We start from the raw sequence: 26,671 nt of genomic DNA, 5'->3' as shown, positions 1-26,671 counted from the left end.
ACACACAAAATAAAAAGGCAACAAGTTTTATGAAGCTAAGGTTTAAGAACTGCTAAACACCTTTATCAGAAAAGGCTGTAGAGTGATGAAATATGATAAAATCCCTACCTCTAAAACAACAAGCTGCTTTCAGTGGAAACACTGGGCAGCACACAAAGTGCACCACTAGCACTTTTAGCCCTGGCATAGCCATATATCACTTTTTTGCAGCAGCACAGCCACCATGCCTACCTGCTACCTGTTTCTTACCTGCAGTATTTCCCCACATTGAAGGCTCCAACCCGAGGTCCTTGCTGCGTGCTCCACACTTCCAGAATGCCTCTTCTTGGAGCATAAATCACAAGAAACTGAGCTACTCTGCTTGGACCCTGTGCATTTCCAAAAGGAGAAGAATCCATCTTCTCAGTTTCCCTCTCCTGAAGGTCCTCTACAGTCTGTATCCAACCGATTTCTGCATCACGGTATCCTTTGTAAGAGAAGACAGAAGGTCATTAGTGTGCAGAAATTAACACAGGATTAGCACATTCGTAAAGCTGTAATCTTAAGCTTTGTTTCAAACTGTGCAACTCCTGGCTCCTGTAAAGTGCTTTGAAGAATATTATTTACTATACTAATATCACTACCATACCTTTCCACATGCGAACTGCGAGTCCTCTTGTAACATCCAGCAAAATAACCCTTCCAAATTCATCTGTTACTGCTGCCAAAGTGTTACATGGAGAAAGACATATCCTTTCACCATGGCGCCGGGAGTCGGGAAGTCCAAACCTACAAAAAATAATGAAGCAAAGCCATTAGACACATCCTTTTCTTCAGAAATAGTTAGATTTTCTTCTAAGATTTCTTTTTTCAAGGTAACAGAAGGTATGGGTAAAATTAAGAGCAAATCATGAAAAACATTCTTGTGCTTTCTACCAAGATATATCATAGTTCTGCCTAGGTCCTACTGAAAAAGCAAAGTTCAGGAAGTAGGATATGTGATTGCTTTCTCATGGACTGTCAGGCAATGACTGTACAGTAACAATGAACCCATGCACTGGAAGAGAAAGATGAATAATTATTTGTCCAGAATGATAAAATGAAATGAAACAAAGCTTAAAACAAATGACCTGCAAACTGCCATTACTGCTTAAAGTCACATGTTCATCAATTATACACCTTTCAAAATAATTTAAATAATTAAAAACACCAGACATCCAGAACAACTGACAGTGAAAAAAAACCAGCTTACCTCACTGCCAAAGGGGTTGCAGGTTCCACTTTTGGTTTCTGTTTTTGGACAGGTTCTTCTTCATGTTTACTCTTCCAGCCAAGCCAGCCACTTGCAACAGAAGAACATAATAAGAATTACTAAAAAGATTCAAAATATTATGCAGCTACTAAAAAAAAAAAAAAAAAAAAAAACAACAACTTTTTTTTAGAATTTTATTACCTGGCAGCATTAAATAATGCTGAAGTCAGTTTGCTTGCAACTGCTAAGGCAACATGAGACAACAGGGGCTGTGAACTACCCTGAAATACAGGGATAAAGCAATTAGAAAGTCAAGAAATAGTCAGCTGTGAACCATCCTAAAATGAAAGAACAAAGCCTTTAGAAAGCCAAGAAAGAGTTCTTACACTGAACTCAACTGCAGAATAGTTTCTCAGACTTCCTATGGATTTTCAGCTCAGAAAGCACAGCCTTAAGACTGCAAAATTTTAATTCACTGCCCCCAGAAAAGCCATTCTGATCTCTCTTTACCATTTCAAAATCCTCCTGCAAGGCACTGGTATGTTTGTCTGCAACAGAAGTTAAAAAAACCCTGTGTGTGATGTATCACAGAGAGCTGCCTGGTGTGTGGCTTTGGCACCTTTGCAAATATCAACGTAAGAAGTTTTTTCACAAACCTATTGGAAAACAAGTACAAAAACCAAAATTCCAATTCTAGCATTTTCAATTAACTTTTGATCCTGGTAAGGACAGCATACAAGTAGGGTCTGAATGTACAGACACAGCTACACTGACATCCTTTTCCTCCCATACAACGAAGATGATGTAAATACGCTACAGTTAAGAAAAAATTGCAGTTTTCTCCTACAAGAACTCACTACAATGTACTCAGGTGTACATAATCAAAGGCCAGAGATCTCCAAAAATCCGTAAGATGCATGTTTACACAATAACAACATATTTTTTCAAAAGCATTATTAATTAATATAATAAATTAACAAATTCCAAAATTAAAAATACTTGTCACGTTCAATTTAAGATAGTAATGTCTAGCATGGGTTCCTGCTAATGAGAAATTTTATTTTCTATCACATCCACTCCAAGTCATTCCAGTTCCAGAAGATCAATAAGCGGAAACGTAAACAGAAAATGAACGTAAGAATACTTCAGAAATACTCATACAGAAAAAAGAATGGTTAATTATTCAAAGTTTCAGCAAGTCAGCTTTGTAGTACATACCTCCAGGGCAAAAAAGAATCCAGTGAAAGGATTGGCTCCAACAGTCACATACTGGGACATGGCAGGTGGACTGTTTTTTATGGCTGCATTATATCCTCCTATATTGGAGGCAGTCTTCATTTGATCAAAAGGACACAGCGTCATGATGCCTAACAAAAACATTAAAGTGAATGTCTTACACATTCAGAACAGAGGCATGCAATTACTCTACAAGCGTAAATATATTCCTGCCTTCTTGACTGGCTAGCCAGCATTCAGGGGAAGGAAAAAGGAACAGCTTTAACCACAGAAATGCCAAACACCACAGCAGAAATAACCTAATGCGCTTGGGTTAATTATAAAGCACACCTGTTTGTTCAGAAGAAAAAAATTCAGCAGAGTCCAGCAGCAAAAATTGATGTACCAAACTCACTTCACCTGCCTAGATAACAGCCTTCTGACCTCCTAGCTGCTTTTGTAGAAAGGGTGGACTGTCCCTCAGATATGCCTCTCAGACAAGATCTGAGGCTTCTGCAAATTCCTAACAGGTAAAAGTCTTCGAAAACCAATTAGTCAATTTGCCCTTTTCGGAAAGGAACCATTTCAAATTTAATTTTCCTTATGTGCTAGATGCAGGAAAGACCCACATCAGTCTTAACCCGCCTGACAGACAGTTCTTTCACCTGACAGAAATGGAAATAATTGCATCTGATCTGGTCTCTCCCAGCTGTTTCTTACCAAGCAACAAAGAACAAGACAGTTACAGCTGCAAGAGCTAAGACTCAATCAGACTAGATAAGGAAGTAAAATATAATTTTGATAGTGCTTAGTGAGATCATTCACTTATGACAGCCTTTTCTCACTATTTATTCTATCCAGCCAGTATCAGTAAGTCCTCTCAACCAGAATTTAACTGCACAGAAACATTAATTTAATTTTCTTAAATATTTGAAATTAAACAGAAATGCTTACCAATACTAGCATGATCAACAATTGTATCCACATCTTGCAAACCCCATTTCTTATAAGCTAATGGTGGAGGCTGAACGTTCTCATTGCCAGATGCTGCAGCTGACAAAAGTTGATAAAGCACAAAACAATTTCTACTGAGTCAAAGGAATAGCATAACAGAGAAAGGGAAAAAAAACACCTGATGCAACCTGAAGCCACAAAATACCCTAGTTTTTAGTTAACATGCATTAAAACATCTGTTAAAATGGCCTTTTGAAATATCTACCATCATCAAATTAAGATTTTTTTTAAAAATTAACTGAATAGAACTGCACATGATATTCCATCATAAATACATTTTGTACTTGTAGACAGTGTATTCACTAGCTAGTATGGTATAATATTCTGTACAGTTTTAAAAAGCTACTACAATTGATTTCTGTGTTTTGGGCATGTTTAAGTGGAAACTTTTCCACCCAAGTGCTTGCAAAGTCATCACAATCACTAGATATATAACAGTGGGAGGTAAGAACAGTGGTAAGACTAAACCAGTGAGTGACACTTTTAAAATACCTATTACCCCAAATACAGAGAATCAAGAATGAAGGAAGATACAGCACTCCAGCTGCAGATATTTCAACAAGCTTTGAGTTCTTCTCAATACCATCCTTGTGCCATCTATCACACAGTACTGTCACATAATTCTCCTCTACCCCCTGGAAACTGAGCTTGTTCCCAAATTAGAGTATGAACAGGCGTCGTACTAAAGGAGCAGGATCAAAGTCTGCACAATCAAACAAGGTATGAAAAGCTTTTAGATACGAACAGGAAGAGCAGTGATCACTTCTGCTATCATCACAGCACTACCACTTCCCATAAAGTCTTTATTGGGAAGAAGAACATTCCACTGTCAGGGACATGCTAAGAATCACCTTAGCAGTACGCAGTGGCTTAATGCCAGAGGGCAGCTGACCACCACACAGCAGCTCACTCACTCACTACTAGTGGGATGGGGAAGAGAGGCAGAAGAGTAAAAGTGGGAACACTTGTGGGATGAGATAAAGACAGCATGCAAACAAAGAAAAATAATGCATTTTCTTCACTACTTCACATCAGTGAGCAGGTATTTAGCTACTTCCAGGAATGCAGGGCTCTTGTCACTTGTAACAGCTACTTGGGAAGTCAAATGCTATAACTCTGAAGATTCCTCCTTCCTCCTTTCCTCTTCCCAGCTTTTATTTCCAGGAGTATCATGATATGGCACAGGACATCTCTTTGGTCAGCTGGAGTCAGCTGTCCCAGCTGTGTCCTGCCCTATTTCTGGGAACCCCCAGCCTGCTCACTGTCACAGCAGTGTGAAAAACAAAAAAAAGCTTTAACTCTGAGCAAACACTGTTCCACAACAGCTAAAACATTAGCATGCTATCAGTGTTGTTTTCATCACAAACCCAAAACAGCCCCATACCAGCTACTAGAAAAAAAACTAACTCTATCCCAGGGAAAACCAGTGTACAGTATTATGGGGAGCATGTAGAAGACAGTCAATACTCCTTAGACAACTTGGGCCCTTAGAACATTTTCCGTAAAGAAAGAAACATCCCTTAATGCAGTAGGTGTCAATATATCAATGAACAAGCAAGGAAGATCTAAATTCCACATTGATTTTATATTTAATCTAAGTACATTTCCTAAATAGTAAAGAATTATTAGCAGATTGAAAAAATAAACATTTCCCCTTACACGTACCTCTTGCTACCTGATTGCGACATGCACGAAGGGACTGGAAGAGGCTGAAGCCATCAATTGTCACAATTGCTGCTGGGTACAAGATACTTAGTTCCTCATTCTGGGGAAAAAATAAGGAGGAGACAAAAAACAGATCACTGCTACTGTTAGAACAGCTTATTTTCTGACTTTTTATACTATTAACTATACAAAGATGAGGATTATATCCAGAGAGTTAATATCGAACAAGCACAGGCAACAGACTATGGCAAAACTACAGAAATTCAGTATTAAACTGTCCCAAAAATTATTTTAGCCACATGGTTTTATATTTTTATCTTTTTTTAATAACTTCTTTGTTAGCTTAATGTATCTTAAGGCTTATGAAAAGAATACATAAGATGCAGAAGCTTTTGAAGTTGATGGAAAAACAGGTTCATCTAGAATGTAAATATCATGGTTTTAAGAAGTCAAATCCTGAAACTGGATTAATGCCTGCCTGAATTACCACTTGGGCACATAAATGCTAATCTGGCGATACAAACTCAAGACTCAAATTCCATCATGCTTCTGTATTTCAAAACTGATTCCAAAAATGTCATACTAAATCACATGAGTATTTCTACACAGAAAACTTGAAAATTTCTGTGATTTTGTTCATTTTTCATATAAAGCTTGCCAACTCAGCCAAAAGCAAGGAAAGCTGCCTTCTCTCCTAAACAGCTCTGCAGAGTCTCCTCTGCAGTAAATACTCATAATGACATGTAGGTTGCTAGTCCTATAAATATTCTTTTAACTTCCAGCTATCTTCTCTGTGAAATAATTACAGTAAGTTCTTATGAATGAGTATGAATAGCTCTTGGCACCCATCAAGTTACATTTTCTCCCTTCATCAATGCATTATCATGTTCTTTGCACGCAAATGAATAAACAAAAAATGAATGAACTATTCCTTTGCAAAAAGAGAAAAAGAGAACAAATCTATAGAGCTAAAACTCCAAAAGACATTCTGAATCCTCAAACTATACAGGCATGAATAGATCTAGAACAAGAAATCAAGGGTCTCTTGTTCTAAGGAATCGTCCATCCCATCAAAAATTGGTAAAGGACACAGAGGATTCACAGAGAAGACTCCCTTCCATACCCCATAACACTGGCACTTCGCTTTTGAAATAATCTGACAAAACCTGTTCTGTGACACCAGGATGCCTGGGAATTTCATAGGTTCTGCACTTTAGCTGTAGGACAGGATCTTCATTCAAAAGCTGTGCAAGAAGCAGTACCCCACTCTAGAAGAGAAAGGATAAGAAGCATGAACATTTCTGTTCGTTTTCTAAGGGAAAACAAAAAGCACAATCTGCAGGGAATGGAAGTTTAAAACACCCAGATGTTTATGCCAAGAGCTCCCTTGCCCTGCCCTGCTGAGAGACGCACCTCAGTGTAAAACCGAACGTAGCCAGAGGTGAAACCAACCACGATGCACGTCCAGTCAGGGCGGCCTGTGGAGCTCCTGTTTCACAAAGAGACACTTGTTAAAAACAACTCCCATTCTAAGCTAGAGACACAGAAAAGTGTCATGTAAGGACATTAATGATGCATACACATCCTTACCTCTTCTGACTTGCCAGTGGAATACACAATACGCTACTCACACATTCACTAGAAACAAACACAAAATTAGTGGTTTTCTCTAGCTGTGAAATTTTACTGCATGCAAGAGATCTTGCCATGTCAGAACTCTGAAAGTTTTAATAATTTATTAATGCAGCTCACCATATATCAAATTCACAATAAGAATCAAAAAAAGTCTCTTCATTTTAAAGACATTTTCAATTACAAGTTCAAGAATGCCCAAACAGACCTTTTGTACTTGTTAATGCTGTCTTTCATAAATCACAGACTGATAATTCTGTCAGTACTGTTCAGCAGATTCAAGTTAAATTTCAGGTGCCTACAAGTAAATTATTTTCTTCTGATCTATAATGATATGCCATGAACAACCCATTTTTTTTTTTTTTTAAGGAGCCAACTGAACCATACATATCAAAATTTTTTGAAATATGCAATTAGGTAGATTTTACATTCACTGCCTTTCAGCACCTCATAATTTGAAAGCAATATGGTCTTCCCAGTTAATGCAATAACTGAGCATGCTCAATGACAGGCAAAGCATGCAGAGGGCAAGCAGATGAGCAGGCCTCAATATCTCAAATCAGAAGTTATTTAACTGTTACCATGATACAAAGTTTTACACTGTCTGGGGAAACAGAAGCAGTACAAAGGTTTTATGAGATAGCATAGAATTCAAGATGACATGGCAAACAGCATTTAAAGCATAAATGCCAGCAGTACTGTTTATTATTTACATTTCAGGTCACTTCCATTTCCCAAAGAGTGACTAAATAAGCAAGGTAGACAATTAGTGAAGGAAAGCTTTCTAACATGCAAGGTTGAGAGGAGTTGCAATTTCATTACATCCTCAAAGAAACATTAAGTATCTCAGTCACATCTCATCTTCCAATAGCAAAACTTAGCCACCACAGAACATTTTCTTTCCCCAAAGTTGCCTTCAACTTTGGGGAAAGAAAAAAACCAAAAAAAACCCAAAAACAACCAAAACCACTCAAATCTTTTGATAATCTGACAGTAATTTACATATTAATACCTCCACAGAATAAAAAACCAAAATACATCAAAATGTATTGAATATATTCAATCTAATACATTCTAATCTGAATCTAATCTGCCCCTATCTAAACAGAGCTACCTGCTTCATAGGATAGCATCCTTCAGGGCTGTAACAGTAGTAAGAAACTTTCCAGTTTTGAAAGTAAGAAATCCTCAAACAGAATTTCTCTCTTTTCTTTTTTTTTAACAAAAGATATCAGGGTAGTATCAAATGCACAGCGACAGTAGTTTTATAAAAGGATTATGATTTTTACAGAAAAGCTGATGAAGTCAACACCTCCTGCAGCAAACAGAAGGCTGAAGGCAATAGGGAGCATATTCAAAGGCAGACAGCAACTTAAGGCTGCAAATGTAACAGCAAAGTGCAATATCTTATTCCATATGGGAGATTAAAAAAAAGCATCTGTCTGGTTATTTGAAGACAGATGAAGCAAAAACGTTGTATAAATACCAAATGTATGACCAAAGAAAATTTTCCAAGTCCCCAAGTGACTCAGAGCCCAAAACCATATTTTGATCAGAGACAACTTTATGCTTGTTTGAATGAGATTTTGAAAATGAAGTATATCTAGAACAGCTTCATACATTTCCAACTGCAACATTCCCTAAGAAAGTTTCATCTTTACTACAAAAGTTCTCAAAAGAATACTTTTCTTTCCCCTTCTAGAACAAGATCTTATAAAAAGCATGTCTAAATTACACACAAATACACTGACTTGCAGAGAACCATTTCTTTCATTTGTAAGAACTTGTTCTGTGATAGCACACAATACACAGGAGTGAGATTTGCAGATACTGTTTCTCATCACCCATGTTAATCTATTTGTATCCAACACTAATATACATAAAACCACAAATGAGCTCAGAAGAAAGGAATATGAACACAAGTAAAAAGCAGGTTATTAATTGCTAAACATGAAAATAACATCTAAATCACGGCTGCATTTCAACACCTACCCCTCTTCAACATTCAGAGAGCCACTCCAGCCAACAGCATATTGCATTTCCTCCTTTCCTTTGTCACTGTGCTTCCATTTAGCTGCCATGAAGAATAAAGACAGCATCTATAAAACTCCAATGTTTTGCATCTCACAAATGTAGCTCTATTTCTGATTTTCCTCTTTGGTACAGTACATCCTGCCACACTTAGATTAAGTGCCAATTACAAACTTTGAAGATCATAAAAATAAAAATATATTCTTAGTGACTTTTCTAAAGGACTCACATGTTTTCTGAGAAATTTACATGGAACAAAATTTTAAAACTAAAATTTTAAAGTAACTAGTTTTGTTTAAAAATATTTATACATTATTCCATCAAATTTTAAAAGGCTCAATTCAGGAAACAGGGATCCTTAGGAAAGAATTATTAACCAAGGAAAAAGTTCTGGGAATACTACTGAACATGAGCTATAATGAACAGAAAATTTTAATTTTAACTGCCAAGAAGCACATAAGTACTCCACGCTAATCTGACAATCTTTAATCAGTGCATCAGAATTCAAGGTTAGAAGACACCATACTTTGCTATTCACAGGGTGCTGTTACAGCTGGCACTTAATTGTTGAATCACCTCCCAGGTGTCAATGGATAACCCAAACTAAGTTAGTGCTGTGTGCCATTTATCTGACACCTAAAACCTGAGGCACAGGGACACTTCTGCCCAGTGTGGGACAGCTGTCACTGTGCAGTTCATCAGAGGCAGCTCTCCAGCAAGTGATTTAAATCACTTCATTATGCTTGATCCAATAAGAACTTTATGAGGAGTACTGCTGTTTTTCCAGTTTTGATGACAAATTACCAACTGGTCTACAGCAGGTTTGGAATACACAGTCTTGCAGGAATGACAAGGCAGAACAACAACTCAATACAATCTGCCCAACTACACATATCTGAGTTTCAACACTCTGATTTTTAAAATGCTATAATAGTCCCCTTATCGGGATGCTTCCCTTCATCTTTCTCATGTCACCCACTGCAGCCATCAAGAGACCAGAACCCCAAACAAAAGCACATCTATAAACAGCAGTTGGCTGATCAGTGTTCATATATTACTAGTGATAGCTTTAAAAGTTCCCAGAGCCCTACTTTGGAGTAAAATACAAAGGCACTCATTGTTCAAGATGGTATTCACCCATTATTCAAGAATTTTTTATCAAAGGGGAAATTTCAAGAAAAATTCACATTAATACTCCTTTCCCAGAGTGATACTGGCTCAGGTAATTTTTTAAGGGAAAAGAAAACTAAGTTCAAGCATTTCTTAATGGCTAAAACCAATTCAAAACTTTAAATTTTCTTACTGAGAAAAAATAATGTCAATATCTCTGAGCATTTTAAAACACAGTAGTTATAACACATATGTATTTTATGACCACAGGTCAAAACACAGTTGAGAAGTAAAGACAAAGCAATTTACTTGACAAGCAGCACCTAGAAAACACATGATCTGTACTATAAAACACTGCAAAATTCTTGAAGGTATGACTTGGGGGAAAAGCAGAAGGGAGTGGGGCAAACAAATCTTGTTTTAGTTACTATAAAATGTCCTGGCACAAACGCTCAGTGGAATGTATACTTACGCACTAAAAAGACTGCTTTCTGTTCATTAGCTATTACCATCAGGTCATTGGTTGGTGACAAGGATAACACACAGTCCTGAAGCCAGTAATTCCGCTGGTTCTTGGAATTAGATTCCTCTTCTTCCTACAGGTAAAGGTTTAGTCAATGTATGCAACATTTTTTAGACACAGCAGAACTTGCAAGACTGATGAGAACAATCTGGCTTGCCCTCCATAGCAGGGCTAAATGGACTTTTTATTACTGACCACATCACTTCAGCTCCAACTTGCATGAAAAGCCCTGAGAAATGCATCAGCCTTGAACTAATTGTGTGTTTACAAAACAGAAAACAAAGAGGTACTCATCACTAGCTCTACTCAAAATCATTTCCATTTAAAGAGACACTAGGAGAATGAGATTTAAAGTTTTAAAATCATTGATCAGAGAGTGGAGAGAATCTCTTTAGATATTCTCACTACAATCCATACTCAAAATGAAGAACTTATCCAAGCACATATGCTGACCAGCGTTAAGCAAATAACTGCACATATGAAGAAAGTAACTAAGTTGGTATTCACTTGGCAACAAGTATCAGGTGCCTTTCCACAAAGTAATTTCACAATGAAACAATTCCAAACTAAGTGGTGCCAAGTTTTAAGGGTATAAAGATGGGCGAGTAAAAACTTCGATACCATCCTCATGTATAAGAGTAAGAAATTTACATCTTTTTTTCCTTGGGGTCCAAGCCAAGTATTTTATTGTGGCACACACGAAGTAGTTCCTGCTAATCATAGTTCAAAGTCAGGAAGTAACAGACTTGGAATGAACTGCTGCAAAGTCTCCGAGTTGATATTCCTGGTTAATTAGACTCATACTCCTATCCAATCACAGCAACACACTTTTCCTAGTCCACAGACTCCATTTCCACTTCCATATCCAACCCTACCTCCTTTTAGCACTCAAAAATATTACTCCATCCTCTAACATCTCAAAGCAGCTATGCACAAATAAAAAACCCAACAACTTCAGTGTGATCATTTTCTGATTCATTCTATTTATTCTGTTACAGTAAAGTTGCATCCGCTTGAAAATCTGCCCATTTACTCCCAGCAGAAAAACAAGCACTAAACTGTAGGAAGAATTTGTATATCATGCTCTTCATCAACTATTCATTGTATTTATTTCCTTGCATAAGCTTGTACCATAAAAATGGTCGCTGTGCACATAGAAATACACAGTGTACCCATGATAAAATCTACATTAGCACAATACAAACATTGTTAACTACTGTTGTCCACACAATCTCCTAATTTCTGTAAGAGAACCTATTTTCATGTGATTTTTGTCTGTTGATGGATGCCAAATTGTTTAGCAACAATTTTCCCCTATTTACTGGCACTTTTCAAGACTTCACAAGACAATGAAGTTATGAGATATTCATGACAATTTTAATTCCTCATGACAGAGATAAATATGTCATGCAAAAACACTTCAGCAAAAGCCAAAGGAAAGCCCTGTACTAATTTTTAATGTCATGATTTTCAGACTGAGGAAAAAGAAACTGAAATTAAAGGCTTATCGGAAGATTAAAAGGAATTACAATAGTATTTCAGACAAAAAATTTAAAATTATCTGTAAGCATGAACAAAGAACTTTAAATACAAAGATATAAAACATGACCATCTCATATTAGCAACAAAAATGAGCTAAGGGTTAAAACAAGAAAAGCACTGAACTTGCCAAAACAAACTTAAGGGTAAAAGACAGAATTATTAAAATCTGCATTGAAGAAAAGACATCATCCCTACAAAACAACTAATCAGATCCATAAAAGGATACCTTATAAAAAAACTGAACTTTTTATTTGTTTTCAATGCCTTCTCAGAAATTGCTATGTTCCATGAAATAGATATTTGTCCAGGGCACAAGTAATTCCAAGAAACAATGAATTTTTCACTATAATCCAAATAAAGAGTTAAAAGCTTTAACAAGGGAATTGATTGTTATATTTTGCTAATAATTCTCACTTCTGTGATAGACTGACGCACTCACGCATTTTGCTGTGCCTTCACACACACAGACTCCCGTATTTATATGCTCCTACACAGAACAACCTCTTTGCTGAGTATGACAGCAAACCCTTTCTGAAGTCTGGCCTGGAATCACTAGAAACTTTAAAGGAAAACATGCAAGTAGAGGATGCAAGCAGGATGTAAACCACCTAGTAAACCACAGAAAAGTGTGACATTTTAAAGAAAAGAGTGAAAAATTAAACTATTTCAATTTAGAAATCCCTGCTGGTTCTATCAAATTACAACAAAAGTAGAAAAGCAAATATTTGTTCCACTCATTCAGGAAGTTATAAACATTACAGCACATCTAATGAAGATGTGGCCTGAGAAACACACTCATTTCATGACAATTATAGTGGAGCTGAGTACCCATCCTATTTAAAAGGTTTTACACCCTGTCATCCCTGACAGTGTCAGTGATTCATCCCTGGGAGACACCGTGTTCATTTCAATTTGTCTGTCACCTCAGCTAAAAAATCTGTTTCTCTGCAGAATATCACAAAGATACTGTCCAATAACTTGGGCATCCTTCCTACACACTGAGAAAAAGATGGCAGATAAGGGGTTTGTTGGTAAGGCGAGGGTCTGGATTCCTCAGAACTGATTCTGTTGAGGTGATGCATTCAGGTGCAAAGGATTTCTACAAGCAGCCTCGTTGACATCTCATCAAGTCAGCTGGCAGCTGGAAGGCTCAGCCTTACAAACAATTAACAGACCAGCCCTGCTACTTGCAGCTGAACGAGTTGTGCAGAGGAATGTTTTCCCTCCTTTAAAGGGCAACGGTGCTGTTCCATCCCATGCAGGTAGTTGAAATCCTCCTGTAACACCATCTACACATGACAACATAAAAGGAGCACTAGTGACCCTTAGGAAGATGTCTATGCCAGTAACTCGTGACTTAGGATTTTTTTGATTTATATTCATTTATGATAATTATAACTTCACTGCCATGCCCTACTGCTCCTGACTAGCTACAGGACAAAAAGGATGCCCCCAGGTTCAGCAGCACAGGAAGATGTGTGTATATTTTGGTGAGAAAAGCCCTACAGAACATAAGAATATGAGCAATTATCACAATAGGTAACATCCAAGTTATATTTAGAAAAAACTACAGGAGCAAGGGACAAACAAGCAATCACATTTAAAACACATGTCAAGACTTTTCTTGCCCAGGTGACAGTTATATAGGAGGAAAAAACCAAAACACCACACACATAAACTAGTGGAAAAGTCTTCTACAATAGGGAAGTTAACAATATACATACATATATAGATAGATATAGATATATATATATACACACATACACACACACACATATGAACTTACAGGTCCTTGTAAGTCAGCATCATCCCAGGCTCCCCAGCCACCATCTTCCCAGCTTGTTGATTTGCCTGCTTTAAGTGAAATAAGACTTGTCACAGGAATACAGCATAGGCAACAAAATTATCATTTTCCTTTCCCCACTAATGCGTTACAACTTTTTTATGACAGATACTACAAGAGTTCTACTGAAAGAACCCTGAAGTGTCTTATTTTTCTGTATTTTATTTACTTCCATTTCCAACACTATGGAATAGTATTAAGAGAAGATGTACCCGACATACAAAAGGCAACAATAGTACATGGAAATTAATCTGTGATCACAAAGCATCTGAGCCCAGAATAATGCAGATCCCACCAGCAAAGCAGAAGCTGACAGTCTGGCCTCTGAGGAGAAAATGAGCACAAGGACCTTGGTCATTCACATCTTTTCAAGGCAACAGAGAGGAAAATTAATGAGACACTGATCAGTTTCAATTATGTCATTCAGAAACCTCAGAGTAACCACGAGCTCACAAAATATCTCAAACACCTGAGAAACAGATTAGATCTGTAGAAACAGACCTACTTCTTTACTTGTAAGAGTGAATGTGGAAGTTCTTTTTTGACCTAAAAATACAGAACTTGATATATAAATTGAAAAGCCACAGGAGTTTTAGTACTAGCAGATGTACAACACTACCACCAACTGGGACCCTCGATAAATCAATAAACATCATTGTAATTCAGTAGAAAAGCCAAGGACTGACTTCCATCCAAGCATGTACTAGAGTGAAATCTGAAGCAGTAACATCAATAAGACCTCAAGAGTTTTCCAAGGATTTCTTTCAAGATTTTCCATTAACTGCTGTCATGGCAAATTTGACCTTCAGAAGAAGTTAAAACATAATGCCTCAAATGAGTTTAAATGTAGTTTCAAGCAAGTAAGATTATGCCAAACAGCACATACAAGAAGGTTTTGTATCAAGAACAATTTTATTTGGTCTAAAAACTTGTAGTTCTGTTACCACCAAGCAAGGAAAGGCTGAACAATAAAACAGAAATCTGTAATCTCTCTGTTTAGTTAGATTTTAAACCTTCTGTATGGCTAATGAAGACAAAAACCTTTAAAAAAAATATTTTCATTTAAAACATAATTTTTTTCCCAATGCTGTTGAGAAGGTATTTTAGGAGAATGTAGAAGACAAAATGCTCACTCCATTTTACCTCTGTAAAATGCAAAGGTCTGTGTCATCTGCAAAATGGGCTAGTCAAACAGTTTTACTGCATCGTCATCAATGCAGATATAACTGCACAGTTATTTCGGACAACACTATATAAACAACAAGCTTCCATGGGTCACAGTCTCACCTTGTATTTGAGGTCAAAAATTTTGCAGTGTACAAACATAAAGGAAAATTATGGCACATACTGTTGAATAGAGTAACCACAAGAAGAAAACAATGTTTATTGTCTAGATTAAGATAACTAATAAAAATCTACTTTTGTTTGCATTTTATTATCTCAAAAGATAAATTCTCCTTCCTATAAAATTCATGGAGGAATGAAATCTGCCCATGTGCCAAGGTCCAGAGAGAAACAGAACCATACCTAAGAAACACAGTTGGGGCCAATGCCTTCCCTGCAGCACAGAGCAGATCAACCTTCCTAAGAAACCTCAGCCACTTCAATTCTGAGACTGAACGCCCACAGCATAAAACTGCAGCTGTGAGGATCCTTGCTGTCTCTGTGAATAGCCACAATTTCATGGTAGCTGTGATCATGCTGGGATGATACTAGATAAATGAAAAAAGATGGGAAAATGATGTAATGGTGAGTCACCATTCCACTGACGAAATTGCAGAGATCCTTTAGAACTGTGGCCTGCTCTGCAAAGCCAGCACGTTCTCCAGCTGACAAACATTTACATGCCTACTCCTTTCATATCCATCTTCCACACTGGATAGATCATCCCAGGATGTGCCATCATATGCATTTATCAAGGCCTGCATCCATCTTGCCTTTCTTCCGCACATTGTTTCTTTTTTTAAGAAAAAATGAAATTAAAATTAATTGTTTTCTTATTCACATCATTCTTATAATTTAGACATTTCACCTATGCAATGAATAGTGAAACAAGGCATTAAACAACAGACAACAACCTCTGGAACAACGTACAGAGGACACACTCCCAAAGTAACTCAAAGCACCAGTTATTCACCTGTGCAAAAGAATTATAAAGTATTCCATGGAGGCTGCCAGCTTGCACAGCTTTTCCCACCCACCGTAACTTGATACGGTTAGTTAAATGAGAGTCCAAGTGCACAGGGTCCAAGTTCTGTTATGATGAAGATTTTAAGAAATACCCCACCATTTCCTTTAGCAACATTACAGATCAGAACCAGCAACTGTGGAATGTAACAAATTCACTAGTAACTAATACCTAAGCAAGCCTAAACATCTGTAACATGATCATTTTTTCCAGTCCCTCTTAAGGAAAACAAAATTTAAAAAAATTAATCAAACTTTCCTGCACAAACCTCTGTTTCCATTCAAACAGTTCTCCTTACTTGGATAAAACAGCAGCAATATTCCAGATTTTGCTTAACTACGGAGATTGCAAAAATAAAAGTTCATCAACTGGATTTACATGAACCACTTAATTCCTTAATTTGAAGCATATAGCGTCAGCACATTTGAAACTTTAGAGATGGTTTAAATGCTGCACATGTGCAACACTGGTGTTAATGCATAAGAAAATTAATTTAAGCACAATTATCATTAAACAAAGTACTCACAAGAACAATTTCTACCTCTAAACATGTTTTGTTTAAAAGACAAGAGCAGAGAAGAGAGAAAAAATAGCAACAGATTTAGACCACTGAGGTCTAACCAGCATTTAGCAAGTCAAATTCAATATGAAAGATATTTTTACTCACTTCTCATAGTACAGAATAGACATTTGAGCACTTTGATCAATTGTCAGTGCCCTCCCTTCCAGAGCAGCACTATGACCTGGGGCAGGCCGCTGAAGCCTTTCCTTCCTGCCCTCACATTTACATTCCAAATCTTCAAATGCAGGAGGTTATTGAAGGGTGAGCTTAGACACATGCAATGAAGTCCCATCCATGCTTTATGAATATAAAACATTACTAGATAATAGTGCACAAAACAATTGCTTAAGTGTGAGAGTTGTATATTTTCTTCTATGCATGTTTACTGCAATTCTGATACCACTGGACTGCAAATTTATGAAAGAAATAATCTCTCCAGGCCAAGAAATTTTAGAAATAGCTTAGAATCTTCTTGCTGTTCAGGAATCACAGGGCATTTATTCCCAAAGCTCTTCTAACAAGAGGACTGACAAATATATAAGGCTATTTTGCCAACACTACTAGGAAGCTCTCTTAAGGCTAGTTTTATATTTGCTCTCTCTTCTCACTTCAGGCATCCTTAAGTGGGGGGGAAAAAACCCAAAAGCACAACTAAGTCTCCTAATCACAAAAATAACCACTTGAGCATTTTTTCTCCCTTAAGGAGGTCACAATTGCTTTTCATAAAGTAAAAGATAACTGAATTTAAAATAATCCAGGTACTACATAGATTTTTTTAAATTAATAGTGCAAAGTTCCATGGCCTACAATTATAACTTAACCCAAAAACCAAAATTTGAAATACCAGAGGGAAAAAAAAAAAATCAAAGGCCATAGGAAACAAATGAAACAATCACATACAAAACATAGTATTCCATAGTTTCTCTCAGATGCAAGCAATGCCATAAGTTAGAGCAAGAAAGAATGAAGGCTATGATGTAAAGGAGGTGTTGAAGCAGCAACAAAACTCAGGTGAGAAGATAATCTGAATGAAGTACTCTGACAGCATTCTGTCACGTATGCTGAGAGCATGTCATTTACTCTTGCCCATATCTGAAATGTATTAACTGCTACAGATGTAACCCAATTCAAGCAGAGCGCGTATTTTAATGACACTTTACAGGAAAACTGAAAGAAAGGGATACTAAACATAAATACTACAATCTGGAAAGAGAGGATCTGATTAAAGAGGCAATGAAAAAGAGCTTGTCAGAAGAGTATTCAATAAGAATATAACTGATTCAATAAGATTGATACAGAAGCAGTTAACAATGCTAATGCTAAATGCAATCTAGAATTTCATTTTGTAATGTATTTTTTCTTTGTAATCTTGTTGACCACTCTGAAATAAAAAGCCTGGCCCTCTGTATTTCTGAACTAAATCAGCTGATCCAGATAAAGCAAAGTGTACAAGTCCAAAGATGTTGTTTAGAGGAAATAAGATGAAGAGAACTTTTCAGGCTGCTGTTAATGTAACAGGGCAGGATTTTGGAAATGAGTTTCTCTGACAAGCTTAAGCTATCACTTCTACTGCAAAAAGAAGCAGCAAAGTGACACCTCATAACTATGAGGAAGTCCTCAGGTCAGGGGATCAATTGTTTTCTTCCCCTGAATAAGAACAAACTCACTATCATAACTGGAGATATCATTGTTTGGGAACTCTGAAGGTCAAGTTTGGGTTTGTTGACTTTTTTCCTTATTAATTTAATTTAGGTAATGGGAGATGAACACACCTGGGAACTAAAAATATCTGCACATCAAGAAAGTACTTATTTTTTTGTTTCACCTTAACACCCCCTCAGTTTATCTAGCAGCAGTCCTACCTGGCTATACCACTGAATTGCTGTCATCAAACATATAAAATGTTTCAAAACACAGTTCAAGCTCTGTTTTGAGTGTACTAGAACAGAAACACACCTTGCTCTAAATAAATTGCAGCTAAACTCTTCAATTTATAAAGATTGTAGGAAATTTTATCTGTCTTGCTCTACTTTCTGCTCAGGTAAACATCCATTAATTTCTGAATGCTAAAATTCTGTCATGCTTGCAAAGCTTTATCACATATTGCAGATGAGATGGATTTTCTACTTCATACGCATGCCTTTATTTTAGACAGCTTTATAAGAGAGTTACAGCTGTTTTCTGATCCAGTCAACAGCAGCCCACAACCTCTTCAACACAGCAAGATGTCAAATTAAATGTGATGCAAACACTTCCTATTCCCAGTGTTTGCACAGTTAGAACAGCAGTTTTCAGAGCCACTTAGACACCACTAGGCTCAGCATCATCGTTCCCCAAGACTCTTAAATTCTCATGCTTAAGTTTTCCTCCTTAAAATATGAAAAAGCACTCAAGGTTTTGTTTCTGTTTTTTTCCTAAGAATAAAGACATAGCAACTCCGTATGAAGCATCTTTAACCAGCTCACTCAGTAATACCAGGTTCATTTACTTAAAGCACATGAACCAAGATCCAACCCAACACCTGTTATTCTATTCCAATATGGACAATAAAAAGTGGCTATATTTTGCTTCATGGCAGATCAATGGTCAGCTCAAGCAGTCTATGAACATATCTTAAATTATTCCAGCATGGCATCAGTGGCAATTTTAACAGATGATTGCACAACACAAGCACATGTACCCTTCCTTCCAGTGTTGACTGAGCCAGCAGGAAACAGGCCCATGCAGAAGTGACTTCACACAAGGCTCAGAGGAGGAGGACAGCTTTCTCTTCCTCCCCAGTTTACCAGACAAGTGCATCCTCTGCACAAACAAGACAACCTGTTGGGCTACAGGAAAAACTTAAGTGAAGTTGTAGTTGATATGAAGCTTTCCCTCTATCTTGTTCTACTGTTGTATGTGTTTAAATGCTTACCTGTACGAAGAAAGGAAAAAAAAAAAATCAAGTCCACTTGGAATAAAAATCCAAACTTTTTTTTATAATTTACCTATACCTGTATTTTTAATATATGCAACACTTTGCTAAGCCTTTTCAAGCTAAATTTGAAATTGACAACCTAGGTTAACTTTTATATAGACAAAATATACTATTTTAAATACAAGGTGACAAGTTACAGGTTTTTTACTCAAATTAAAGACATCTAACTTCAAAGCTGTATTAAAGTTACAGTATCACATTGTGATTTAGAGATGTATACTGCTTGCATTTTCTGAAGCAAGCAAATTCTCTTCATTTAAAACATTACTTCAAAAATGCTTTTACAATAATAATTCTAGATTTTATTGCAGCAAATACACTCACAGAAAGTATTTTGGTTAGTTCTGTTAGATTTAAAATATGGCCAAAGTTAAACAGCACTAAAAACTTCTTTGCTCTGTAACAAGGAAACAAAAAAGACAGGGCCTATATCCTCCACTAAAAACCCTAAACCCCACACATTGAAGATGCCAGAGGCACCTTGCCAAAAGCATTTGTTATCCAAAACCTGACAGAAATTCTTGAAAATTCTACTAAAAATTAAGTTATGACTAAAATAATTATTTAACTCAAATGTGCTTTGTTAAATGAAAATATTTAATATTTATTTCCTTAAGATAGCCATCATTTTTAACTACAATCTTTTAATACTAGCAAGAGTTTTCAGACAAATGAAGCATAGCTTTAAAAAAAAGAAAGTAAATTAAAGGTTTTTGTCCTCATGTTAAAAAAAATACTTAAGAGTTTTGATATGTGTTGGCTGCTATTTATATAACTGTCTGCATAAAAATTAAGACAGTTTAAATTTAGCATTGAAGTTTGATTTGAGAGTAAATTAACATCTTCTCTGTTGAACTTATGTCATGGGGTAGCTTACTAGTAAAAGAACCCTTTTTTTTCCCTTACAGAGTAAAAATATTAAAACAGTTTAAAATCTAAGTAAAGATGCAACCTTATTAAACTGCTGTTTTAAAACAGTACATTTTGTCAACAAAAGAGTTTTTAGCAAAGCATTCCCTGATAAAAAGCACGATTTACGTCTAATATAAGATACCTCCACAAGTCGTAGCAGCACTTCTCCTTTGTCAAACACAAATTCACCAAGAATTTCTGCTTCAAAATCACTAAGTTACAATCTTATGTCTAAACCAATTTGGGAACTCTCACTTGCTGACATTTATACTTATTTATCCTGAACCATGAAAACAGCTGTGGTAGAAAAAAATTACAGGCACAAATCCAAAAAATTTCAATGAATCTAAATGAGCATTATTTTGACAAACACTTGCTTCTGCCTCAATGACTGAATAAGCAAATATAAAAATAGTCCAGAAGACAGCCCACTAATTAAAATGGAACAGCAGCACATTTTGGAATATGCTTTTTCTTTGCTTCTATTATTTTTGGTAGTTTTACAACATATTAAATATTTTCTCTTTATGGCTGCCATTTGATAAATCCACTCCAATAAAATATCGAAGTTATTTTACACAAACGCCTCTCATGTACCATCAAATTAGAAAAAAATATTTTAATTTCTTTCAACACCTACTTTTAGAAACACATACAAACACATTCCAATCCTTCACTTTTATCTTCAGAATTCAAGAGATACTAACAGAAGCTGTCTCCCTCCAGAATCCCTCCCTTAGATACAGAAGATGCCAAAGAGAAGCCATGTGGAACTTGTTATGTCTTTTTCAAAACCTATTAGAGTTACAGAACAAGCAGCAGCAGAAAACTGTTTTCTACCAAAAGTTTTGCACACAGAAGTTTCAGTGGCAAAATTAACTAGCTGAATATATAATGTACTTTTAAACGTTTTTAACAATCATTGTGTCATATGTTTAACAGGACCTGAAGTGACAGGACAAAGACCAATGGTTTTAAACGGGGAATGGATTTATATTATATATTAGGAAGAATTATTTTTTTTAATAACAAAGAAGATGAGGCACTAGAACAGGTTGCTCAGAGAAGCTGTGGATGCCCCATCTCTGGAAGTGTTCAAAGACAGGCTAGATGGGACTTTGAGCAGTCTGGTCTGGTGAAAAGCATCCCTGCTCATGGCTGGGGAGTTGGACTAGATTAGATTAACTTAAAGGTCACTTCAAACACACACCATTCTATGATCTCCCCTCTTCTAATTCCCCCACGGGCATTTTAAGCTTTTAAAATAAGCACCATGATGTTTTCTCTTAAAGCTCTGTCCACAGCTGTGAGGATTTTTACAAGCACCCTCATTAACCTCTTCAAATGCTTTCCTTCCCTATTGTTGCCAAAAACCAAAAATCATCAGCCAGATATGTCTGTATATATTGGGGGGTTTATATCTACATACACGCAGTGTACAGTTAACACAGCATGCAGTAACAAATACACGAAACAGGACTTCAATTCCCTGTGGTTTCTACCCTGGCATGGATCCGTTCAGAACGCAGCTTCTGTGTCAGGCAGCTCAGCCCGCACTGTGCGCTGCCTCACACGGCAGACACCTGGTCCACAGCTTCAGACTGTAATTGCTTTAAGATGTGTTGTCTTTTAATTTAAGCTGCCAAGCTAAACCTTTAGTACACTTTCAGCACGTTCTGCATTCCTAGATAACCTTGCACGCACAATGTGTGATGTCTTTATGAGAGCGTCTTCAGACGACTACACTCCCAGCAAGAAACCTACAAACTTTTAAAGTTTGGGGCAAGCAGGGGCAGTGGCCAAAGAACTTCACCTCCACACTACGAGGTAAGGAGTGACACCTGCGAACAGCTGGGCACCTGAAACTTCTGGACGCCAGGAAAGTCTGACTTGGAAGGTGAAGATACGGTAGCTACGGTCAGACACCCACCCCGCACCACAGGAGCGCCCCCGAGCACTCGGCTGACACGGCCAGCGGGCAGGGGGGTGGCAGCGCGGCGCCCAGCGAGCGCAGGGCCCGCAGGGACAGTCCCGCACCGGGGGCCGGACTCACCGCTCTCCTTGCCGGCCGCGGCGCTGCCCTGGCGGCGGTGCGGGCTCAGGAAGTCGCGGGCTAATTCCAGGTCCTGGAAGTGGGCGAAGGGGACGAGGGCGCAGGACATACTCCCGGTGCCGGTGGTGCCGCCGCCACCCAACCCGGAAACGCTCGGGCACTTCCCTCAGGCCCGGAGCTGCCCCGCGCACGGCGCATGCGCCGCTCCGCGCCACGGAGGCGAGGGCGGGCCGGGGCCGGGGCCGGGGCCTGAAGGGGCGGCGCTGAGGAGAGAGCGCTGAATGCGCCACCCTCCTGGGCAGCCCGAACACAATGTTTAATAGCGCTTTCTGTGAAGAAATTTCTCCCGACGTCCGATGTAAGTCTCCCCTGGTGCAGCTTCAGGTTATTTGCTCTTGTCCTTCGCTAGCTGCCTGGGGAAAGAGGCCATCGCCCACCTTCCCACAAGCTCTACTGAGGTAGCTGTAGAGAACTATAAGGACACCCCTGAACCTTCATTTTTCCAGGCTAAATAACCCCAGCTCCCTCAGCTGGATTTCATCATCCAGGCCTAATGATGAACAGGCATGGCCCAAAACCCCCATGTTGTGTTGATGAATAGAAAACACCTTTTATGGTTAGTTGAGAACAGGGTTTCTTTCAGTCTCAATTGCTCTTGCAAATACAAAGCGTTTATTTAGATGTAATGTCAAGGCATTTCTCTTCCTCCTGGACACTGAGGAATCTGAGTGATAGCAGCAGTTATATTTGCTGTGGAGTGATATTGGTACAATACTGTCAGCTGACCTGTGGCCTCCAAAACCTCCTCTTCGGGAAAACAGAAAGAAGAATGGGTGGGAAGAGCACCAAAGGATGTTTTCTGGATCCCGAGGAAGCACAAATTCCCCTGTGCATAAGACTTCATGAATTTTTTTAATGGATCTTACTTGACTAGCCTTTATATGTACACACAAACACACACACACATATATATGTATATAAGAATTCTGTTTCTTGTTTTTTCACACGGCTCTTTTATGAGATAGATTGTGATGTGTGTCTTATGTAGCTAAAAGCAGAAATAACAGAGAAAGTCCAAGTTATTCTGCAAGTTTGATTTGTGGTCTAGGTCTTCTACAGGGTCTTTAAATACCTTCTAAGATTAAACAAGTCTCTACTAAGAGAAGTTTCATGCCAAAGAGGGCTCCAGTTGGATTGTCCTAAAGGCACAGACTGTAACAGTTTATAAACTCCAGAAAATCTCTTGTAAGATATACAAAGAACCTGGCTTTAATTTACCCTGACAACTTTTTAATGTCTTCAGCTATTTTGTTGTATGATGTACTGGTTTAAAACCCAGCAGGAAAGTTAACCCCACTGAACAGCACCTCCTCCTCCACCCTCTTCCAACAAGTGACAAAACACTTGGAGAGACCCCAAGAAGGAATCACAATTTTACTAAAAAACTTTGAGGCAATACCCACAAGAGGGTATTCAGCATGGAACAAACACACTTTCTGAAGAGAGCCTGGCATTGTATCATTTTGATAGCTTGAACAGAATTGCTTTCATATAGTGCACTACCCTGTACTATACACTACTAGTAGTTTTAACTTTTATGCTGGTTTAGATCTTTAATTTAATATGTCATAATGAATAATTCATTCTGTATAAATATAACTGAGGTGGCAGCAATGGGATTCTAAGGTGGCCATGGTGGCTTTATCTAGGTGCCAAGCAGCCACACAGTCTCAATCCCTTCCACGAGCCCAGCAAAAAGATGAGGAGTTTTCTGCTTCCAGCACCCCAGATGTCCTGCTGAAACCACAGCCCTGCAATGAGGTAGGTGGTATTGAATTAGAGAGCGCTAGAAACTCTGTCTTTTCCTCTGTACCTAGGACAAGAAGTATGGGCTCAGTGATTTTGCCCTTGACAACTACAGAGATATTTTGTGTTTACATTTCAAATCTGTGGCTTCTCAAGCAATACACAGGTTAGACTTGAATTTAAACAAATGAATAATCTATTTCTTATTCACTACAGTTGTTCAATCCTGGTTTTTCTAACAGGTGTAGAATTACATGATATGGAGTAGTAAGAAGGATACTCTTTGAAAACAAGATCAGTGTGGGAAAAGTTGAGACAAGAGGCTGGTAAATTTGGAGATGCACTAATTAAACTTGTAAAGTCTGTAAAGAAAATTATTTAATGACATTTTAGAATTGTAACATGGACAGTCACTAGTAATGTCAACTGCATTAATAAAGAGTGTGCAAGAAATTAAATTAACAACATGGTTTGTCATTCTTTAGTGAAGCTTTCATCGCATTATGAAAATTCTCCTCATTAGAGAAAAGTGAGCAGTATAAGACTGTCATATCTCTGCTTGGTTTGCTGTACATGAAGAAGTCAAGTTAATAACTACCAAGATACCAATGAAAGCATAAAATAAGGAAATCAATACTCAGCAAATAACCTGATATTTCAAGACAGTCTTGAGCACAGAAAAACTCATATTAACACTTTGGCTACAGAATAAACCTTTTTCTTTATTATAACTTCAATAGTTCCTAATTTTTAATGATTCATTATACATATATAGAAGGCTACAGAAAACAAACTACTTTGAAAAATATCTGCCGTAATTTTAAGGAAAGTACCTAAAGACATTCAGATAAACACTTAATAGCAAAAATTAACACATTTCCAGTAAGAAAAATTATTCGCATTGGCGTACATCCTACTGAACAAAGGCCTTAATGCAGTTTACAAAAATACATAATTAGGCTACATAGGGAATTTCACTTTAGGAAATGCAGGTAATGATTTCTTTGGGGTCAACACGAGAAATGACAAGAGGGAAAGGCTCCAAAATGAGAGAGTAGGTTTAGATTAGATATTAGGAAGAAACTCTTGACTGTGGTTGCTGAGGCAACCAGCATAGGTTGCCCAAAGCAGCTTAGGGTGCCCCATCCCTCAAAGTGTGTGAGGACAAGTTTCAGAGTCAGGCTCTGAGCAATGGGGTCTCCTGTAAGCTCTCCATCTCTCCCAATGGCAAGATGTTCAGAGCAAGATGATCTCCAAGGTCCTTCCCACCACAAACCATTCTCTGGTTGCTTGAATCATATTCCTCCTGCAGTGGACCCCCATGCCTTAGACTCCCACAGTGCCCAGAAGATGGAACCCACCGCTCTGTGACATCAGCCCCGGCACCGAGGGCACCAAGGACACCGTGGCTGCTGTGGGCATTGCGGCTGTGGCTGTGCTGCTGCACGGAGCCCTCAGTGCTTGCTGCTCACACGAGCCTCTGGCAGCCATGAACTGGCTCAGCCTCCTCGTCCTGCTGACCGTGGCCGGGCTGGTGCACGGGACATGGGACAACTGCGGGTAAGTGGCCCCAGGCCCTGGCAGGGAGCCACGGCAACACTTGGGGCCTGCCCTGCAGGGGCCCCGCCTGTCCCCCATGGCCGGGCCACAGCTTCCCACCCACCATGGGACAGCCTCAGCTCCTTGCCAGCAGCCAGGTGCTGGCACGGACAGACACACAGCCCATGGGCTTCCCTGGCCTGCTGTGCCTGCAAGCCCTTGTGGGAAGGGCAGAGAGCTGAGCTTCAGCCATGAAGCAGCATGGAAATCACTTTCTAATTGCAGAGGGATATGTGGGCTCCGACCCATGGTTTATGAGTATGAGTACATGGCTCATGATGATGATGCGACACGCGTTGTGGGTGGTGCAGATGCCATGCCAGGGGCCTGGCCCTGGATTGTCAGCCTAAAGCATCCTGCAATACCAGGCACAAGACATCTGTGTGGAGGGTCTCTCATCACTGCAGAGTGGGTCCTCACAGCAGCCCACTGCTTCGACCCCATCAGGTAAGGAGGAGCAGGGAATGGTCCCTACTATACCAACAGGTGCCCTGCCAGCAGCACCACCTGCTACTCCCCTCCCCTTTCCTCTCAGGCAGCCCAGCTGCCACACTGCTCAGGAGAAGCCTGGCCTTATGCCAAGGCTTCCCAGCAGCTTCCAGCTTGACATTCCCCCAGCCTCAGGTGTACAAGGGCACTCACACCTGCCAGAGCACTGCTCCCTCTCTGCCTTGCCATGCAGAGGTCTGGCAACTGCTGGGCTGCTGTGGCACATGGCTCTGCTTCCTCTCAGCCCTCTCTCCATCTACCTTCCAGGAAAATTGGCAT

At 38.6% G+C, this 26,671-nt stretch overlaps 2 protein-coding genes and 1 long non-coding RNA gene across 6 annotated transcripts in view; 2 read left to right on the top strand and 1 right to left on the bottom strand.

Annotated features, from left to right (window-relative positions):
- RAB3GAP2 (RAB3 GTPase activating non-catalytic protein subunit 2) overlaps positions 1 to 22,667 on the bottom strand; it is a 42,418-nt gene extending 19,751 nt beyond the window's left edge. The window contains exons 1-14 of one of the 4 annotated variants that reach the window (XM_015620750.3): positions 22,499 to 22,667; positions 13,750 to 13,817; positions 10,371 to 10,494; positions 8,750 to 8,831; positions 6,716 to 6,763; positions 6,539 to 6,614; positions 6,292 to 6,393; positions 5,126 to 5,225; positions 3,401 to 3,499; positions 2,450 to 2,598; positions 1,433 to 1,512; positions 1,232 to 1,321; positions 629 to 768; positions 250 to 466 (exon numbers count right to left, since the gene is read on the bottom strand). In XM_015620750.3, coding sequence (XP_015476236.1) covers positions 250 to 466; positions 629 to 768; positions 1,232 to 1,321; positions 1,433 to 1,512; positions 2,450 to 2,598; positions 3,401 to 3,499; positions 5,126 to 5,225; positions 6,292 to 6,393; positions 6,539 to 6,614; positions 6,716 to 6,763; positions 8,750 to 8,831; positions 10,371 to 10,494; positions 13,750 to 13,817; positions 22,499 to 22,607 — 1,484 coding nt within the window. In that variant the 5' untranslated portion in view covers positions 22,608 to 22,667. Of the gene's footprint in view, positions 1 to 249; positions 467 to 628; positions 769 to 1,231; positions 1,322 to 1,432; positions 1,513 to 2,449; positions 2,599 to 3,400; positions 3,500 to 5,125; positions 5,226 to 6,248; positions 6,394 to 6,538; positions 6,615 to 6,715; positions 6,764 to 8,749; positions 8,832 to 10,370; positions 10,495 to 13,749; positions 13,818 to 22,498 lie in introns of those variants that run through there. The other 3 variants (XM_015620753.3, XM_015620752.3, XM_015620754.1) reach the window with 3 other exon arrangements.
- A 74-nt stretch (positions 22,668 to 22,741) lies between these two features.
- LOC107201476 lies at positions 22,742 to 24,878 on the top strand. The gene is made up of 3 exons (XR_001520221.2): positions 22,742 to 22,856; positions 24,208 to 24,319; positions 24,547 to 24,878. It is a non-coding gene; the product is annotated as an uncharacterized LOC107201476 (long non-coding RNA).
- Positions 24,879 to 25,554: 676 nt separating this feature from the next.
- Positions 25,555 to 26,671, top strand: part of LOC107201238 (acrosin-like) — a 19,915-nt gene continuing 18,798 nt past the window's right edge. The window contains exon 1 of the mRNA XM_033512554.1: positions 25,555 to 26,350. Within this exon, the coding sequence (XP_033368445.1) occupies positions 25,941 to 26,350 (410 nt within the window). The 5' untranslated portion in view covers positions 25,555 to 25,940. The remainder of the gene's footprint in view (positions 26,351 to 26,671) is intronic.

Source organism: Parus major, chromosome 3 (genome assembly GCF_001522545.3).
Source record: "Parus major isolate Abel chromosome 3, Parus_major1.1, whole genome shotgun sequence".
NCBI classification, from domain to species: Eukaryota; Metazoa; Chordata; class Aves; order Passeriformes; family Paridae; genus Parus; species Parus major.
This window is presented reverse-complemented; position numbering and strand designations above follow the sequence as displayed.